This window comes from Caloenas nicobarica, chromosome 1 (assembly GCF_036013445.1).
Source record: "Caloenas nicobarica isolate bCalNic1 chromosome 1, bCalNic1.hap1, whole genome shotgun sequence".
In the NCBI taxonomy this organism is placed as follows: domain Eukaryota; kingdom Metazoa; phylum Chordata; class Aves; order Columbiformes; family Columbidae; genus Caloenas; species Caloenas nicobarica.
This window is the reverse complement of record NC_088245.1, coordinates 108,152,158-108,172,931: the sequence shown is the minus strand read 5'-3', so window position 1 is coordinate 108,172,931 and position 20,774 is coordinate 108,152,158. Positions and strand designations below refer to the sequence as shown.

At 37.0% G+C, this 20,774-nt stretch overlaps 1 protein-coding gene across 2 annotated transcripts in view; it reads left to right on the top strand.

Annotated features, from left to right (window-relative positions):
* Nucleotides 1–20,774, top strand: part of MAP3K15 (mitogen-activated protein kinase kinase kinase 15) — a 91,122-nt gene that overhangs the window by 52,806 nt on the left and 17,542 nt on the right. For both annotated transcript variants that reach the window (XM_065629495.1, XM_065629486.1), the window contains 10 exons: nucleotides 4,488–4,658; nucleotides 5,733–5,845; nucleotides 6,876–7,035; nucleotides 7,664–7,814; nucleotides 8,203–8,310; nucleotides 10,284–10,333; nucleotides 13,060–13,155; nucleotides 14,460–14,547; nucleotides 18,436–18,569; nucleotides 19,196–19,323. In XM_065629495.1, coding sequence (XP_065485567.1) covers nucleotides 4,488–4,658; nucleotides 5,733–5,845; nucleotides 6,876–7,035; nucleotides 7,664–7,814; nucleotides 8,203–8,310; nucleotides 10,284–10,333; nucleotides 13,060–13,155; nucleotides 14,460–14,547; nucleotides 18,436–18,569; nucleotides 19,196–19,323 — 1,199 coding nt within the window. The remainder of the gene's footprint in view (nucleotides 1–4,487; nucleotides 4,659–5,732; nucleotides 5,846–6,875; nucleotides 7,036–7,663; nucleotides 7,815–8,202; nucleotides 8,311–10,283; nucleotides 10,334–13,059; nucleotides 13,156–14,459; nucleotides 14,548–18,435; nucleotides 18,570–19,195; nucleotides 19,324–20,774) is intronic.

Sequence of the window (20,774 nt, the reverse complement as noted above, 5' to 3'; positions counted from 1 at the left end):
GTTAAGAGAAAATATGAAAGCGGGATGGAGAGCAACAAATTAGAACGTGATACAAAACAAATGTTGTACTGTAACTTGATCATATCTTAATTCTCTTTGTTCAGAACACATGTTTATATGCATATGCTTAAAAAATATTTTTCTTATGTGCTAAGCTGTTTCCATCAGGTTTGTAGCCCTACAGAGTGATTCAGAGGGGTAAAGGAGGAGTGGATAGTTGGGCAGGACAGGGAGAAAGATAAAAGAGGCTTGTGTAGACAGGACAGTGAGAAGATTCTGTGATTAAAGAAACATGATAGACTGTTGCAACGCTGCAATGAGCAAATTAGCAAACTGGCAAACAAAACATTGAGCAGTTTCTGGAGGTTGCAAAACTAAACTGGCAACAGAACATTGAGATTAATTTAGAGGAAGTGACTAGAGACTATAAAGCCCTACAGGACAATGGATTTTTTAGGAAAAAAAAAAATCTCTATACAGTCATTTCTGTCTGAAAAGCCTTAGTTTATTCAAGCTTTCTTCATGCAGAAATCATTCTATATTATTGATTGTTCTTCACTCCCTTTGATTTTTTTTTTCCTAATCCTAATAGTTTAGTTTCTTTTTTTCAAATACAGCCTAAAACTGTACACAGTACTGAAGATTAGTGTGCTGGGTATTTGTAAAAATGCATCCTGGTGTTTTAAATTTTCACTCTCTGTCCATTTCCTTTTAATTCCTAGAATTTTGCTTGTGGTAGGATCTTGGCAGTGTTTTATTGAGCACTCGGATATTTTCATAATTGCCCTAGTATTTAGAAGTAACTTGAAGATCTCTTTCCTCACTGGCTGTAGCTTTTGTAGTTATTGTGTTCGCATAATTTGGACTGATTTTCTCTGTTTGGTTTCTGTGCAAAATTTCGTGAGGCAGGGTTTGTAGGGAGAGAACTAAAATGTGCTAACAAAGAAACCAGTGGGGGAAAAATAGTATTATTAACAGCTCTTCCAAGGCATGTGCTTTGTTTTAGTATAGTTTCTAAATGAATTGGAGTAGCATTCTTTTTTCTAGCTCATTTACCATTAAAATATATTTTGTGAGGTAAAACTGTATTTTGGAAGAATTTTCAGATCGTGATTAGTGATTTTAAAAACTGCTTCCTCCAAACCCAGACTAACAAGGAAGAGTAACTCATTTTACCTTCATGTGTATGCGGACTTGTGTAAGGTAGGATGCGTCTTATCCCAGATGTGAAAAAGCTGATGGATTGTATGTTGAAGAGTGCCAATGAAAAATACCTATTTCAAAATTGTATTTCATTCCCAAAGCGACTTTGTGTGATACCATGAGGAACATCTGTATTTCAGTGCAAACTGGCCTGTAACCAAGGAGCAGTAAAATGAACTGGTAGGGTCCTTTCTGCAGTAGCCTGTTAGGATTCTGCTCTGGCTTATAAAACTTCATATTCAGGGGATTTGCTTTGCAGAATCAGTCTCACCTAGTGTACTGATTTACTCCCTGAAGAGAACGTTTCTCCCTTCCTCCTCATGACTGTACACCATAACATACAGTACTTTAGCTTTCCCTGTTCCAAGAGGCTGTGGCGTCTCCATCCTCAGAGGTTTAATAGATTCAGCTTTTCAGGCAAAGCCAAGGCTGCCATGGTGTGGTGTTGGGAGATGGGCCTGCTCTGAGAAGGAGATTCTATTAGACAACGTCCAGAAGTCCCTTCCAACCCTCATCTTTGTGATTTGCTCCACTGTGGCTTTAAATCGGGCCTGGGGAGCCTGTGGAAGCCAGTATATTTGATATTGGGTAAGAAAAATAGAAGCCAGTGCTACAGCCTTGAGCGTTTAAGGTAAAAACCTTTTGCTGTATTGAAAACACTACACACCTGTTTCAAGACACCTTGAAACAAATTATAAGGTGTCAGATGTGCAGATCTGGCAAAGTGTGGGGTATGAAAAAGGAGATGAAATCTGTCTTGGTCCAGCATAACAGGTTCTGCATATTATCCAAGAGTGTATTTTCATATTGATTTAGCGAAGCTGCTTGTAGCCTGAATTATGTGATTCTTCTGTTTGGTGGTGTGTTGTTTGTTTGGTTTGGTTTTTTGTTTCTTTGTTGCTTTTCTGTTTGTTTGTTTTGTGGTTTTTGTTATCGTTGTTTTGGTGGGTTTCTTTTGAGGGGGTGGTGGTTAGTTATTTGGGGTTCTTTTGTTTGCTTGAGTGTTCTGTTTTGGTTTTCTCCTTTTTGATTAGCCCTCTCTTTTGGGGATTGCTTTAGAAGGCGATAACTGTTCCCAAATTTGTAGATTATTATGACTGGTGTGTTGGGTTTGTATTGCCCAATGGGCATCACATTCTGCTGCTGTGAGAAACAGAGTTTAATATTAAGGTATCTAAACTGATTTTTGTTTAATATTATCCTGTTAGATTAGTGTATACTTGTCAAGTGCTAAATTTGTTTATTTTAATAGATTTTTAATTATGGCCTTTTTTTTCCTGATCTTATAAGATATAGAAGCCTTTAATTTTACTTTTGAGTCCTCTGTACACTGTTTGTTTAGGGTTTGGTCCTTTGAAATGCTCCTGCTATTCTATTTGGTGTGTACAGGTTCATCCTTTGATGTCCAGAGTGTTAATCTGCACAGCGTCCTATTTTAAGCAGTTTTGCTTTATGCTTTTTCAGTCAGTACATAGCAGTTCTTTATATTATCATTAATATTTAACCTGTTTTCAAACTAGGCAGAGTTGAGTCAAAGTTTGCCTTGTCTGGGAAGCAGCAATTTTTTTAAATTTTCTTTTTCCATGCCAAAGTGCTGTAAGTTATGTATTAGTTGTGCATTTCTTGTGTTTTCAGCAAAAGCTTGAATACATTACGACTTCTGTGACATCGTTACACGTGACCTGGGAGCTGTTGGATGTATATTTTAGGGTCTAATTTTGTTCTAAGCTCTGACTCAACTTTCTCTGTGTTCATATTGACAACAGTGAAACTTGGGTACTATTAACTGAGATAATCTGGTTAGTTCAGAACAGGTTTGGTTAGAGCGTGCTGACTTGCGCAATGAACTTACCCTCACACTTTTAAACTTCTATTTATTTCTTGTAAAAATGAAAAAAGATAACTAACTTTCTCCTTGTGTCCCTATTAGAGAAGACCAGTATTAACTTCAGAATAACAGTCAACCTGAAGAAAAAATGCTTTTTAAAATATGCAAGTACTTGCTGTGAAAGTTTACACTCTGCCAGTGACATCAAAGGCAGGTTAAAGCCTGCACAACTAGCTACAGATCTCTTTAATCTTATTAGGTGTTCTCTGTCACCTAACATGCACAGAAGCCTGAATTTTGCTACAGACGTGTTGTAATTGGTCTTATTGCATCAGCTGGTTACCTAAGGAACTGGGCCGCTTTGCAGTAAATATGAATCCTTTCAGAGCATGCAAGTAATAAATTTACCAGAAACTGTTGTCTGCTACTGGTACTGCTGACAAAGTAATCACAGTATGTGTAAGCCTGTTCCTGGATACCTAGGTAGGGATCAAAAAATGGTAAACAGTTCTGAAAAGGGGTTGGTAAATATTTTAAATCTCTCCAATAATTAAAAATTGTCTTGAAGAAGCTATTAAGCTCCCCAGCTGTGTTTGCATTACTCTTGCAAATAAACGTTTTTGTTTGTTCAAAGTGACTTTTCACAGTAAATAGGGAATTCTAAACTTACAAAAACAACAAGGTAAAAGGAGGCAAAAATTCTGATGTGTTTAATAATAAGGAACTGAAATGTTACTTAATCACAGGGGGTTTTTTGCTTGTTTGTTTGTTTTTTGTTTTGGTTTTTTTTTACTGATACGGTCGTTAAATATTTGGCAAAAGAATCTTTAAGACAGCTGTTTGTTCAAATTTTTCTCTAATATGAAGAATTTTAACTAAGAAATAAATACAGTTTGGTTTTGCCCTTTTGTTCTTGTTGTGTGTTCCAAGGTCCCATATATTGAACTCTATCCTTCTTTGGCTGAAATAAGATTGACCTGGCCTCTCCTGTACTTAGTCAGTACTGCCTGGTATTGGCTCTGGATCCTCTGGGTTCCAGATTACAAATCTTGGGTGTAGCTGAATGAGCTGTCAGCTCGAATGCTGAAAATGGCCAGTTTGGTATAAGTATTGTCAGGAATGAACACCAAACAAGCACTTTCTCATTGCAGGATGTGTAGAGTCTGTCTGCTTGTACAGGGAAGAATCAAGTGAGATGGCAGATTTTTTTCATAGAGGAGCTGTGAGGCTTAAGTCAGCTCTTATGTGAGCCTAGAGGTAGAGTCCCATGACAGGAGAATACATTTGTTTTTAATCAATCAACCAACAATCAGATGTCAGTGTAAATAAAATGAATTCTGTTTATAGTTATGATGGATGGGTTATGGGATAGGTGGGGGATAATGTTATTCCACCATTTTGCAGTTACTGTTTCAGATCTGAACTCATTTATTTTATTCTCTGTATTTGATTTCAGAAGAAATAATGCAGGTGACAGGGAGAAGGCACTACAAGTTATGCTTCAAGTCCTGCAGACATGCGATCACCCTGCCCCAGATATGTTTTGCTTATGTGGGAGGATCTACAAGGATATGTTTCTTGATTCTGACTGTAAAGACACCAGCAGTCGAGATCATGCCATTGAATGGTAACAGAAAACAACAACAAAAATCTCTATTTAAAAACTTTTTCAGGCTTTCACTCTGGTTAGGAAAATCAGGGCTGTGAGAACTAGGAAATCAAATGTTCTACTTGTTCTTTTTTTCAGGGTCCTGTTTGTGTAATTGGTTTACTGAGCAGAAGGTCTTTGGATATGTGTTTCCTTGCTTTATAGACTATCATAAATATGGAATGATACACATAGTTTATTGGGGGAGACACCTACCTCTTTGTAGAGAAAATAAACAGGTTATCTGCTTCAAGGCCAAAATGAAGTGTAAGTCAGGTCATAGGAATTACACTGGTGCTCTGTGCAAGGATGGTTTCCACCTTCGATTCCTGGGAAATGCAATGATATACTGTATATAGGAAAAAATATTGATAAATTGCATTATGAATCTTCTTAAGACAGTAAGGCATGCACATGCACACAGGCTCTCACTGACATACTGTTCACACATGTATTTTTTTATAATTATACAGACTACTGCTGAGTGCAATAACGTTAGCAATGTGTGGTTTGTATTGTAACTGTTAAAATACCTCTCTCTGTCTCTCTCATCTTTCTTATTTTTCCCCCCACATCACCTCAACATGGTCAGTGCAACATGAGTAGCAGGGAACTTACAGGCTTCTTTATTCTGCTCCAGCTAGTGGCACACATGCAGCCTTTGTCAGCTGTGTCTCAGTTACCTTTAATGAATGTGAAGCTTTAAAACAAAGGGCTTGGATTGGATCCTTTCTGTAAAACTTGCACTGAAGGCTAATATTTTCATTGCTTCTCTCATATAAATCATACATTAAAATTATGTTCTATTGCATTTAGTAACTAGTTCAAGTTGTATTTTCACAAAACTACGTTAAGGTTTTGCAGAAGATTTTCTTCCTCTTCGTAAGACAAAAAGCTACTTTCTTTCAAGTGCTCTTCGCAAAGAGTGCCATTGGTACCAACTAGCTATAGTAGTCCTTAGCATAAATTGATAGCTTAAGACACCTACCAAAACTTTTCAGTATTTCAGTTCTTTTATACAGTGAGATGTGAACTCTTGACTCTTCTCTGCAGGTATCGGAAAGGATTTGAACTACAGTCAACTCTGTACTCTGGAATTAACCTTGCAGTTTTGCTACTTGTTGCAGGACAACAGTTTGAAAGCTCAATGGAACTGCGAAAAATAGGTAAATATCCACACACAGTGCCACAAGCAAGTTTTCTGCCTGTCTCTCTATGAAGAAAACAAAATTCTTATAGCGTTGGGTTGCATAGACAGAATGGTGGTTCAGGGTTTTTAGCTGACAGGTCCTGGATGGCAGTCTAAAACACACGTATCTTGAAGGACCATTTCTCTCCTTGTTGCCTCAGAGGAGGTTTCTAGTAACTTGGCCCAACTAAAGGATCCCAGAGATGGGAGAGGAACAAGGAAGGACTGACCAGCATAATCTGTAAACTGCCTTTACTGCGCCACAGATTATCCCATTGCATCACCACCAGGGGACAAAGACAGAAATTATGGTGGCCCAGCTCTCCTCAGGGATGCCAGGGAGGGATCCACAGGGTTTCTGTTGTCCCTGAACTGAGAGATCCACAGGAAGTATTGCCTGGAAGGATCTAGCAGGACAATAACTGGTTGTGTTCCTAGATTCACATCTTACATGTAGATGCTAACTAAACCCCGCCACTATACATCTATAAAGAAATAGTATGATAGGAGCAGATATACAGTTCTTCCTAGAAAGATAATAGTTGAAAATTATATTTGGACTCAGATCCTGTCTGAAACACATACTTGAACCTTAAAGGGGAAGAATGCAAAAGTGTCTCTAAATCATTCCACTGACCTCACTCTGAGGTGGACTTGTGTAAGCTCTAGCCATTGATGTCTTCCAGTAGATGCAGATCTTGAGGACACAGGCATGTGCAACTTATGCTGAGCATCAGGAGGCAGATAGCCCAGACAGAGAGCACAGGAGTTTTTTTCAATACTGTGTGTGATAGTTCTGACTGTGTGAACTGTATTGGAGATGTTATTTGCAGACCCAGCCATTGTGCTGGGCAATACTTTTTCTAGGGAAAAATTGCTCCCTTTAGTTTTATCAGTTATGCTTAATCAAGTCTTATTAGTCTTTTACTGATAAACTTAGCAGTAAAAAAAATGCTTACTAGTGCTTTACTGATAGAGAAATATGATTTTTAATTGAAATTTTACAGGTGTACGGTTAAACAGTTTATTGGGAAGAAAAGGAAGCCTAGAAAAAATGAACAATTACTGGGATGTGGGACAGTTCTTCAGTGTGAGCATGCTGGCTAATGATATTGGTAAAGCAGTACAAGCAGCAGAGAAACTTTTTAAGCTGAAACCTCCAGTATGGTATGTGATAGAAGACTGTAGCTCAAGTACCCAACAATGGGGAAATACATAAATTAATAAAATCTTGTAGACACTTGGATAACTTAACTGGATTTTTCCATTTTAGATTATTTGTAACTCTGAATTTACAGTCTGTTATTTTATTTTGGGAAGGAAGGGAGAAGGTAAGAAATTAAGTTACCCATTCTTATTGGTTTTAAATCCCATTGAAACACATGTTTTCTAGGAAAGAATTTGGAAATTAGTGATGATTACCTGTGAAACAATTGTGAAAAGATTGTGAAAACATTCTTTTCTGGGTTTAGATAGCTGCTGCTTCCCTCTCCCACCATCTACTAGCTCATAATATCCTGTCTAACCACCATGTAACTACCATGTAACTATACCCATTTGCAAAAAATACATTGTTCATGAACATCCATGTAACTTGTGATTTAAGGTTTTAACTAAACTTGCTGTTCTTTCCAGAAATCTCTAAAAATTGACAGAATCATTTCCATTATGGTAGCTTTTAAAATACACTTAATTTTGCAGTTAATTTTTTTGATGTATAAGTCAGTTAAGTGCTTTTAGAATCTAGTCAAATTTTGTTTTACCTCTGTTAACTCAGTAATTCAATACATTCTAGGTACTTGAAATCATTAGTTCAGAATCTGATGTTAATTCAGCGTTTCAAGAAACTCACCGTAGAACATTCTCCTAGACAAGAAAGATTGACTTTCTGGCTAGATATAATTTTTGAGGCAACGAAAGAAAGAACTAATGGACTGAGATTTCCAGTAAGATGTTATGTTCAAACAAGTTTTGTATGTCTTATGTTTCTGGATAGGATATAACAAGAATTGGAAGACTAACACCATACTTACATACTTACCTGCCTGTTATTTCATTGCATGCACCAAGGCCCTGTATTGTGCTAATCTTTACTCTAAAGAGTATGTAACCCACCACCCTAAAAGCATTATAAGAAATACTTAAAATCTCCTACAACAAATTATGATAATACTGTTTTGTCGTATGTAGGAAAACAGCTTCTTCCTGCCTTGTCTTGCCTTCCTGTCTCCCCCTGGAAATTATTTAGGCCTTGATTGTCTGTATCAGAGCATCGGAAGATACTGTTGTGTATTAGCTGCTGGTTTATTATGGAAAAATGTTCTCTCTCTTCAGGTTTTGGTGATAGAACCAACTAAAGTCTATCAGCCTGCATATGTTTCAATCAACAATGAAGCAGATGAGAGGTCTCTCTCTTTGTGGCATGTCTCTCCCACTGAAATGGTAAAACTGTCAGCAGATGTATTTCATGTATTCTAATTTGTTGTGCTTAAAGTCACTTTTTTACATGGAGATTTTGGAGCACTTTAAGATAATTTAAAGTTAGCTACATTTCTGTGAAGCACAAGCCTCAATAGTTCTGTTGTGTAGTTATGAAAGTTGACATTTTACAGAGAAAGTAAAAAGAGCAACTACGATTAGAACTCAAGTGTTTTTGACCTCTTGTTCAGATTTCACTTATCCTGACCATGTCTCTTAGAAGTGCTTGAGTTATTTCATCTGCTCATAATCGTTCTCATTAGAATTGTGTGATTTTTACTAACATGCAGCTCAAAGATAGATAAAAGCTAAAACTAAAGCTCGGTATTGTGTTTAATGTTTTAGAAATTTTGAAGTTTTACAATTATGAGATTAGAAACTGGGGAAAAAAAGCAGCCTGTGACAAATAAGTGTCAAGAAATTAAATATTTGGTGTCTTGTATTATTGGATGAGGCATAGCAGCTTAGGAAAGGAGTAGGCACAGTTATGGACACGTAATCTCTTAAAAGTGAGAATTAATTTCAGTTTCACATTGAAAGAGTTGAACTCTAGAATGTATTTTTATCACCCGTTCTTAATATCAGAACAATACAGGTGGAGAATAGACTCAAAATGTAGAGAGGCCAAGTCTAGAAAAGAAGCGTGTTAGAGCAAGAGAAAACCACATAATTACCTGGATCTGTGAACTTATTTTCCAGGACAACGTTCACTGCTTCGAGTGAATGTGTCTGACACAGCTTTGCTTTATGGAGTAACTTCTTGTTGCATATCTGGCAGTGCTAAATAAGATCCAGCTATTAGCTAGAGGTTTATGGAGGTCTATGGTCCTAGGCACAGGCTATCCTACCTCTGTTTTGCCTCCAGTGTGCTCCCTGGGCCAAAGCTGTTGGCTCAGTACCTCTTAGGAAGATGTATGAAGTTTCCTCTCCCTGTGTGCTGGTTTGAGCTGGGACAGAGTTAATTTTCTTCATAGTAGCTAGTATGGGGCTGTGTTCTGGATTTGTACTGGAAACAGTGTAGATAACACAGGGGTGTTTTTGTTATTGCTGAGCAGTGCTTGCACAGAGTCAAGGCCTTTTCTGCTTCTCACACCGCCCCAGCAGCAAGTAGGCTGGGGGTGGACAAAAAACTGGGAGGAGACACAGCGGGGACAGTTGACCCCAACTGACCAAAGGGATATTCCATACCATATGACATCGTGCTCAGCAATAAAACTAAAATGCTCAGGGACTGGCTGGGCATCGGTTGGTGGTGAGCAGTTGTTTTCATTTGCATCACTTGTCTTTCTTGGGTTGTATTTCTCTCTCTTTGTTATTTTCCTTTTCATTATTATTATTGGTGTTGTTATTATTATTACTATTACTATTATTATTATATTTCTATTATTAAATGGTTCTTATTTCAGCCCATGAGTTTTCTCACTTTTACCCTTCTGATTCTCTCCCCCATCCCACTGGGGGCAATGAGTGAGCAGCTGTGTGGGGCTTAGTTGCAGCTGGGATTAAACCACAACACCCTTTGAGTCCAAATAAGAGTATGGCATAGTCTGCTCCATTTTTAATACGAAATGTTGATGTATTGAGTCAATAATAATAATAATAATATTTGTTAAGTTGTGCTTGAAGATTTATTCTTCAAATTTAATTTTACATGACGAAATGTGGCCTTTACTTCCACCCTGTGCCATTTATATTCCTTTTTCCTCAAAGGAGTAAAATGGCAATGTATGGACTTTCTTTACCTATACAGCAATCTTATTTGAAATTGGTGAGGGGGATGCAGAAGAAAGAGAGAGGGAAAGAGAGAGAGAGAGAGAGGAAGGAAGGAAGGCAGGCATGTTTTTGAAAAACTTTATTTTCCTTACCATACTGTGACTTTGTTTTCAATAGTAAGCCAAGGTTAAACTGTGGTTGACTACAGGTCTTTGTTCTTTCAGAAACAGATTCATGAATGGAATTTTACAGCTTCTTCCATCAGGGGGATAAGGTTAGTATATCAGAAAACAGTTAAGTGGATTTTTGTTTATACTGTGTATTTCCCTTGAGTGGGAAATCTGGATTCTGCCTTAAATCTCTGCTCTGCATTGCCTATTATAAAAGCTTGTTCTGTCCAACCTGCCTTGAAATGTCAACACGGAAGACCTTGCACATATGGGCAGAGCTGTACATTTCTCATAGGAATACTCATCTAACAGGGGTGTGTGGATGTGTGTATTATCTGACTTCCCTGTTTCCAATTCTGTACTTGCTTTTTATATGTTTCTCTAAATTTTTCAGTGAAGTTATTGCCATCTCTGCATTTGAAAATATGGAGGGCAGAAGAAGAGCCCTTAGCTCTTCTTGCTTCCATAAGTAAAAGAACCATTTGTCTGTTTTCCTTTAAGAAAAAGAAACCATGCTATCTATTTCCTGTTTGGAATTCAGAAATGCTTCTGATATGGCTCTATCTAAAAATCTACTAGCTAAAACTTGGGTTATTAGAGAAATACTAAATGAGGCAAGGACATAGTTTGTGCTAAGGAAAGATTTCTTGAGCTGGAAGGAGAGTGCTAGTGGAGTTTCTCAAGGACTAGCCTTCGGTTAAAGTCATTCTGTTTTGTGATACTTAGATTAATGGAAACACCAGTGACAAGTAAATGAGTCCGAATATTAAATAGCACAAAAGAAGATCAGAATATTATAGAGAAAGAACTGGTTTGTTCTGAGAACTGAAAGGATAGAAAAGAATCACATTTGGTATTAACAACTGCAAAATGCATGACTACATCTAGAATCTACCTTATATATCTCAAGTTGGGCTGCTTTCCTGCCAGAAAGGTGAGAGACAGGGCAACAGTAGAGAAAACAAAATGAAACCTGTCTGTACAGCCTGACAGTGTGTCTGTGGCGTTCCTGCTCTCTGCATTGTGCAGGCTGGAGCTGAAAACCAGAGGAGCTGTGAGCACAAGGAATGTGAGTTCTGCCTTCTCTCTGAGCTCGTGAGACACCACGTTGGTGGATCCTGCCTTTCTAGGGACACAGATGGCTAGGGCCACTTGTGTGAGTGCTTAAGCTTAAGTGCTTGAAAAACTTTCTGATTCAAGTACAAGCATAAATTCAGATACCTAATGACTTCTGTAATTCTCAAAGCAGAGAGTTCCTGGGCAGTGGAGCTGACTGAGCAGAACTCAGCATAACATTTCTGAAACATATTAAGTACCATCAGTCAATCTATTGCACAGAAATTAATCTTTGAGAAGGTAACTTTTAATTAAATATAAGCAAGCAATTAATTTGCTTTGATTCGTAATAATTTCTGGGAATTACAAAGCTCAAAGAGGCGATCTTTTTAAACTCAGTAGCATTAGATGTTTGCTCTGTATGTGACAACTGCTGTACTTTTGAAACTGCATTCATTTTAGTGAAAAACAAAACAAAAACCAAAAAATCAAAACTGTATGTGACAATTGCTGCACTTTTGGAATTGCATTAGTTTTAGTGGAGAAACAAACAAACAAAACCCCAAACAACCCAAACAAACCCAAAGAAACAAACAAACAGAGAAAAATAACAAAGACAAAACCCCAAACACCCCATAACAAAACAGTGGTCTCAGTTAATTTATACTCTGTCAAAACCCTTAAATTGCATTTATGCTAACCAGTTCATCTTATATACCATGTGTTACACTGTTTAAAATACAGTATTGTTATTTCGATACTGTCTGGTCTATCCTATATTTGCTCCTGGAAAAATCATCTTGCTTTGTTGCTCAGTTCTTGTGTCAAGGTTAATCCACCTTTGCTACACCAGAAATCGCTGTACCAGAACCAAGCTACAGATCGATGTAGTGTATTTTCATATATTTCTGACAAAATCTTCTGACAAAATTCTGATTTTTTGGAACGTTTGTCCATGTAGCCCTTAATGATGCTACAGCAAGTTGGTCTTTTAACATTCTGCAACTTTACAGTAGTCTACTGTCATGTATTTTAACTAACTGGCTCAACAGAGGCTAAGCAAAATCTGAGAGTTTGAGTAAACAGACCAGGCAAGAATCTAATCAATTTTATTGTTATAATTTAATGCACAAAAATAATGGCAATACCTTAACAAGCATAACAACTTGGCATTTATGTAGAATAATACTGAAGTACAAGTGTTTGGAATGATAAGAGATTGATTCCTAGGTTTACTTTCATATTGATGTGTTTTATGGCCTCTTCACTTTTCACTTCAGTGCCTTTAGATGGAATATATATGACACTGGCAAGACACAATATGCAATAAATAATCACTTTGTCAGAATTATTGCTGCAGTTTGGAGTAAATATTGGTCATCCTGAAACTTGTTTATCAGTATTAAGTTATAAAAAGTATATACTGTGATAAATGTGTACAAATTGTTTTGTAACACTTTATCAGTGGAGTAAGAGCAAGTTTATCATTTTTGTAAGAGTCTATAAGTGTAGCAGTATCATTTATCAAACATTTATAAACATGATAATAAACAGCATTTCTCAAACTGGAGATAGGATTATAGAATATATAAACAAACTCAAAGCTTCTAGTTGTAAGGAAAAGAAATATAATTGCATTCTGCCTCTCTGAGGTAATTAACTGTGAAAAAGATGTTTGCTAAGTGTTCGTAATTCAAAAAAATTAACTACTTCTTGTTCTATTTCTTCTAATACTTACATCCAAAATAATATTTTCTTAATGTGAATTTTACAGCATTTCCAAATTTGATGAACGGTGTTGTTTTCTTTATGTCCATGACAACTCTGATGACTTTCAAATCTACTTTTCTACAGAAAACCAGTGCAGTAGGTGAGTTCAGTTTGTGTGGGTATTTCATGCGAGATCTATGTCCCAAATATAATTTATTTAGTAAAGATTGAAAGCTGATTTTTTTGTTTGAGAAATTAATTAGTTAATTATTTCTTCACTTCTCTTTGCTTGAGGAAGAAGCAATGAGCTAAACTCAGTGATATTTAAGGTGATGAGAGCAATGTCCCATTACAGTTGTTGGCTGGTTCTGATCAGTTTACCGACAAATGTTCAGGTCTGAGAAAAGCCTTAAGTAGCTTATAGCTATTATCTTAATTTTCTTTGTGTTGGCCATGTCATGTAAGGTACTCTGGTTTAGATTCCCTTATGTACCTGTTCAGTTTGATTTAAGTAAGAGCAACTAGATGTAATAGAAATTTCTAGCTTATATTGTGTTACAGATATCTGTTACTGTCCGAGCTTGTATTCCAATATTTCCTGATGATATGTTGCCTCTAAACAGTAAGCATGCTAACTGAATTTCATGCCTAAATCTTTACAGAGCTAATTCTTCCTGGGGAGTGATATTTGGCATATAAACCTTCTGAATGAAGTAGGAGTGGTTTGTTAACCATTTGTTATGGAATTTGGAAAAAGCAAGTGGCTCAGGCAGGGGGCTACATGAGAAGATGGTCTTGTACTTAAGGATTTCCATCCCAGAGAACTAGATGAAAAGGGTCAAAACTCTGTTCTTCAAAACGTTACTACTTTTTATATTCTTGGCTTCTGGATGCCTGACTAGAAAGCACAATATCTGGTTTTCAGAAATATTGAGTAGTCACAATTGTAACCAAACTCCATAGGAACATTTAAATTAAACTGAAGGTAATATTAATAAAGTTCTCATTGCTAGACAGAAGGAGAACCACCCAATGTGATGTCACAAATTTAGCACTACTTACTTGAACCACCAAGAATCAATACTTGATTTTTTTAATATGTCAACTTATTTTTATATTTGTAAAGACAAGGCCATACTAAGCACTTTCAATCAAACAGTACAACAAAAATATTTGAGTTTGATCTACCAAGATTTTACTTTGCAATTTCAATAACAAGCAAGTGTTTGGTCCTCCTACAGCAAATAAAATAACTTTATAAATAATTAGGCTTTTCAGTGTGCGTTTGATGTTCTTCCTCATTCAAGACAGGATAAATACAGAGAAAGTAAGTAATGAAAAAAACCCATGAACATGCTAGTCAGTTTATTAGCTTGAAAACAGAGCCCACCTTGTGAAGAATCTGTTTAATCTTCTTCCAAAAGGATGTTTTTCTTTGATGCTGTGCTATTTATTGCTTTTTAGATTCTGTGGGTTGGTGAAAGGAATTTTGTCTGATACTGTTGGCAGTACTTTGGAATTAGAAGGAGAAATAGATGGAGACACATTGGAGGTATGTCAACGATAAAAGATCCAAAACCGTGACACTTGTCCTCCGTCTTTCCTGCACTTTCATGTCAGTATGCTAGAAAGATAAACAGCATTTAAGCTTCTTAATTGCATATGAAATTTCAACTCTTACAGAATGATTTGCACACAAAAGTTCCATTCATTTAAAAAACCACATTTTTAATGAAGTGAGCCTGTCACTACTATAAACTGCATAAATCCCTAAAGAAGGGTGTTACTGATCTCATATTTATGTTGCAAACAATCTACAGATGAGAATCATCTGATATCAGTTGGCTTAAGTAGATAAAAAAGATAAGATATTAAATAAATTCTAGGAAAAAGCCATTTAGCAAAAGTACTTCGTTTTTTCTAGTTGGTATCTGATACTATTACTTCTCCAAGTAATTTCATTTGCTAGGCTTTTTCTTTCACAGAGTTTTATAGATGTTTGTGATCAGATTAATTCATTGTTCTTTTGACTTATCACTGAAACATCCATGTTAGGAACCTAGTAGCTGTAGGCTGTATTTATAATAAGTATATAGAAGGGACAGAAAACAAACAAAACAAAAAAACCACCCACAAACAAAAAACCAAAACCCACAACAACAGCAGCAAAATAACAAAACAAAAACCCCACCAACCACAAAACACCACCAGAAACCAAACAAAAACACATGAAAAACCCCACAACTTGGAGAGGGTTATTTACATTTTATGTGGGCTCAGGTTAGGGTAGGCGAATCCATGTGTTCATAAGACACACCGTCTCATGGCAGATGTCCAGATTCATGGCACTAAGTATATTCCCTGTGCTTCTGTTCACTTGTTTTGAAAAGCCATCATAAAAAGTAGGTTGTAATTTTATTTGTGGTTGAGCAAATTCAATCTGCTTAATGTGTATAAGAGCCCTACTGTGGTTTGTTTGAGCTGGTATCTTTCTGACTGTCTCATTCCAGCAATTCTCTTAGGCTTACGGTTCAGAGCATCTCTTTATGACAGTGAACCTTTTGTAGTACCTGGAGCTTCAGAAGAGGATTAAGAAAGTAGAAGACCCTCTACTGCACTGCTGAATGTAATTGTGTGTGGTGGGGAAGATGAGTTTTTGCACAGAAGTGTGTGCGTAGTGGCCACAGAATTCTCGAGTGAAAATGACAAGATATGCACACCTATTAAGCCCTGCTTAACACATACATCTGTGGTCTTGGCCTAGGATCAGGGCTCTGCCTTGGCAGAGTATTATCTATAGCTGCTGATTTGACATTGCATGCTTCTGTAATTAGCTAATAGCAGGACAATCCCCAAACAACCTAGTCTGTTCAGCGGTATGACAGTCTCTTAGAGGAAGTGAGCTCACCGTGGCGTGAGCCTTTTAAAAACTGCACTGGAAGAATCACTTGAGATTGCACAGGAGGAAACAATCCTGCATGGATCAATGGAGAAATTACTCCAGAAGTTAAAATTTTAAATCTTTAAGCTCTATCACTCTACATATCTTAAAGTCTTCACAATTATCACCTTGTACTTACTGTCTTATGTCAGGACATTAAAAAAAGAAATCAAGCTACAGAAGGGGAGGATTAATTTGTTTAGCTTATAAATGAGCTAAGACAATTAATGTCTTTCTGCAGCCTGAGATCTTACATTTAAGAAGAGACAACATGGAAAATGCAGCTTTGTATGGTCTTGATGGGCTTGACAAGCACAGAGAAAGTGAAAGTTCTTACTGTTGTTATAATAAAACAACTGGTTATATTTGAGGAAGAGAAAGAAATAACCTTGAGCACAGTTTGGGGGAAGAAAATATTTCAGTCAGAATTTTTATGAGAATGTTGCCCCAAGGAGTTGTACAGTTTTGATTGCAATACAGTTTAGCAAGTACAGTTTAGTTCTACAGCTGACTAGGATTTGGAAGGAGAGTGAGCTTGGCATTCATTTCAAACTTAGGGTATTTGCTTCTGGATATTGATGTTGAAGAAGTTCCTGTCACTTTAAGAGTACCTGCTGTACCCCAAATAGGATACCCTAGAGATCAGACTCTGCCCCACCACATTCATACAGAAGGTCAGCTATGAACACTTGTTTACTCATACCTAACGGTTGAATTGCACCTCCAGTGGATCACATATTCAGACCTTTGGCAACCAACAGTGATTTATTCAACCTTTGTAGCTGTTGGAAGGAGACGGGGCAAATGTGAAGTGGCATCAAGTATATACAAGTCTATTAAACTGTCTACTAACTAGCACTGAACTATAAGTCTCAACGATTTGCATGTATCATGGGACACAGACTAGAGAAGATAGGTTTCTCCACAGTAATTATAGAGTTGGCTTAGGATCAGTCTGTTGTAGATAGGGTTGCTGTCAATCTTAAATTCTGCGATGTGACTGCTGTCTTTTTTCTGCACAGTTTTGTGTCATATGATAACTGTGAAAGCTGGATATCCTCCTGCCAAAGAACGTGACAAGTTTTACATATGGTGTTTTAGGTCAGTTATGCCTATCATACAACAAGATTATGTTATGAACCATGAAGTGCTGAAACATGGAAAATGAAACTGTACTAAAGCTGCACTAACTCAAGTTTAGTTCCACTGAGCAGAATATGCTGTTAGGATAAACGACAGATGGTTTTTCTTTAGCACCTTCCATACAGCAGCATGAAACTTGCAATCTTTGCTGAGAGGAATCGGGAGGGAGTGTCAGTGACACGTGGACATTGCAATACCAGAGCTGCAATATGAGCCGAGAAGACACCTCAAAGAAATAGATCTCAAGGCTGCATTCTGTATGAGAGCGTCTGTCTTATTGGATGAAGCAGAAAAAGTGGTCATTGACAGAAATGTCAATAGTTATGGCCATTGTGAAAAGGTGGTGTTGTTTGGTGGGGTTTTTTTGTTTGGTTTTGTTTGTTGTTATTGGTTGGTTTGTTTGTTTTTAATATAGAATTCATATGAAGCCACAAAGAGTAGCCTGCAGTTTTCCCATATGGGACATCCTCTTGGATTTGGGAAGATACTAGGGGAGGTCTGTGTACTCCTGATAATATCTGAGGCTATGAAACTGTCCAGTTCCTTTAACTCTTTGCAGAAGTGCTTTTTCAATATCCTTTATCAGTTCCCTGATTTGAATCAGGTGTGTGCTGCTTAACCCAACTTCCATAAGAAATTTGGTGTCTGGGACATACTTTGGTTAAGCGTCATTCATCACCATATGGGACAAGACCATGAGGTGGTTTAAATTAGTGTGGCTTTACTGAAGTCAGTGAACCAGCAGTGACTTATGCAGCTGGCAATATGACCCTGCATGGTTTCAGCAGCAGTGGAAACCACCACTTCAAATATTTAATCATCCTTGGGGAAGATGAGCATTTTTTTTTTATTTTTGGAAAAGCTCGTAATGAGGGGAATATGTCAGAAATTAATTTTGCTATGGTGAAGCTCAAATGAGAATTTAGGGTCTTAAAATAGTGTCCACCCGTTCTAATGAGAATGTCACTTTTATCTATTTATTAAACCATTGGTTTCAAAATTATAGGTTATGTTCCATACATTTATGTATTCTGAAGGCTCTGTCAGCAATTCTTAGAGATAATACCTGAATGTATTCTTCTGACAGCACTGTTTCATTGAATTTGGTTTAATGCTGAGTTCCTTTTTCGGGTGAATGCATTTGGAAGCTGGTTAGGGAAAGTCGTTTTGTAAAGCAAGTAACATGGAAATTTTACAAGCCGTAAAATGCACCAGGCTGGTGGGAAACCAACTGTACTACAGCTGTACTGCAGTAGCTACTCTGTATAGTACATAACTGTTGTTAAAGCTCTCTGTAATGTCCAGTGTTAGTGATAACAATTTCTGTGCTGCTGTGTTTATCTTTTCTGCTTGCAGTATGAGTATGATTACGACGAGAACGGTGACAGGGTAGTTCTAGGGAAAGGTACTTATGGAATAGTTTATGCTGGAAGAGACCTTAGCAATCAGGTCCGAATAGCCATCAAAGAAATACCTGAGAGAGACAGCAGGTAAGACCTAGCTTATTGTTATAAAAACATTGCTAATGAAACTGCAGTTGTTTGCTGAAAATTTTTCTCTTCTTAGCATGTATTTCTATATGGTTACCTTAGAAAATCCCAGTATACTAAAATTCAATTATTTCCTCCATTATTCAACAGTACCCTTTTGAGAATAAGGACTTTTTATTGTTCTTTTTTTGGAAAAGATATGATATATATCATAAATAATGCAGTTGGATAATCTATATGTATATAATACATTCTAGAATAGGACATATTTTGGGTTTTAAGCTGCAGTTGTACGTCATTTGTATTCTTTTTGGGAAGGGGGAAAAGCATAAAAGGAGTTTTGGAAGCAAAGACAGGACTATGTAATGATACAGAAGAAAGGCATGTATAAATTCTTTGAGGCCATGTTTCTCCTTTGGGGTTTCTCTGAGTTCTACCTCTGTACTTTTTCTGAATAGGCAGCCAGTCACACTGCATTTTGAAGGTCGTGGACAAGATGTTTGCTGAGAGTTGGATCAGTATCCCTAAAATCCATTCTGTTCACAGACTGACATTTCACCGTAGTGTAGAAGCTTTTCCTGCATGATGAGATACTCCTCAATTCTTTATTTTTTTTTCCCTAACAGGTATTCTCAACCTCTTCATGAAGAAATAGCACTGCATAAATATTTAAAGCATCGAAACATTGTCCAGTATCTTGGATCTGTTTCAGAAGATGGATACATTAAGATTTTTATGGAGCAGGTACCAGGAGGTTTGTGTCATTCTGAGCTGAGTCTCTTAATGGAACTGAGAGCAGTTAGGACTCTGAACTTAGTGAAAGCAGATAGGTGTGCACTTAATATGTTTGTGTACTGTATATGGCTTTTCTGTTGAGACATTAACTACAGGCCGTGTGCTTCTGACGTAAAGAATAGATTTGAAGTGTACAGGTCCCAGTACCATCTCCCCTTTCTGTAATAATTATAAACCCAGAAAAAAGTCATTAAAAGTATTTGGTGTCAAATACTCATGTGTTATAAAATAGAGGAGTTAGAGCTGTGTAGTCCATTTAGCCTGACATCTGAATGACGACTGGACTTCTAGGATAAGTTTCTGTTGAGCAGTAACACTGATTGAGCAATTAAGTGTTATTTTGTGGCTGCTATATACAAAGCACTGCTATTTCCTAGGTAGATTAAAGATAAAAGTTATATGCTTCCCTTGCTCATAATTTCCAGCTTTGCTTCCCTAGTCTTCTCCACGTTTTAAGATGTGAAGTCCCTCTATATCCTCTCCAGGTGATATTTCCATCTCTCTTCTGCTATTTGCTCTTCAGTGACAAGTATGTGTCAGAACGAGTGTTAAATCATTGCGTGAATATAATTTGCAAAATAAAAACAGAAATAAGAAAACCAGGGAAAAAAGTTCAGGTTTTCTAGGGAAGGTCCAGACACAAACATTCAAGGTGTGATTAAATACATCTGAAGCATAGGAAAGTTCTTTATTTTTTGAATTCCTGTGACCTTCTCACCTGCAAGCTGAGACACTCTGACACGTATGATGCATGCAGATGTGATGAGTTTATACCAAAGCTTCCACTTGTTTTCCTGCACTTGCTAGAAGTATCAGCTGATGTTGTTTACCTACCTTTCTTTTCCTGTTCATATACACACAGTAGCGTGTGCAGTGATTAGTTGCTAATGTCAAGATATTATTGAACCAATTCAGATATTTTAAACTCTGCAGCCAGTCTTAAAAAGGAACCAGCTGTTCAGGTTATGCAAAATTATTTGAGGAAACTACACTTTAGAAAGCTGCTGATGTGGACTGAAAACCCCTTTAAGCTGAAATTGTCTGCTGTTAAGGAGACCCAGTGCACTTAGCTTATTACAAGCAGAAAAAGCAAAACTGTCTTTATTTTGATGCATGATTAAAATATTTCTGTTGGTTTTTTTTAAAAAAAGGATAGATTTATTACAAGTAGGGGAAGTGTGGTTGACCTGTCTCCTACTCTGAACATCCATTACTTCATTTCTTTCAGGAGCTTTCTTTCCTCTGTCTCTGAATATTTGCAGGAGTTAATCCCATATTTGCATGGAAAAGACTCTTTCTTTTTTGCTTCTTCCCTCCCTGCCCCAAGTAAATCAGCTTCTCTTTGCCCATGTGTGTGGTTCATGAAGTGTAGTGTATAACATCATACGGTGTTATCTGGTCTTTATACCA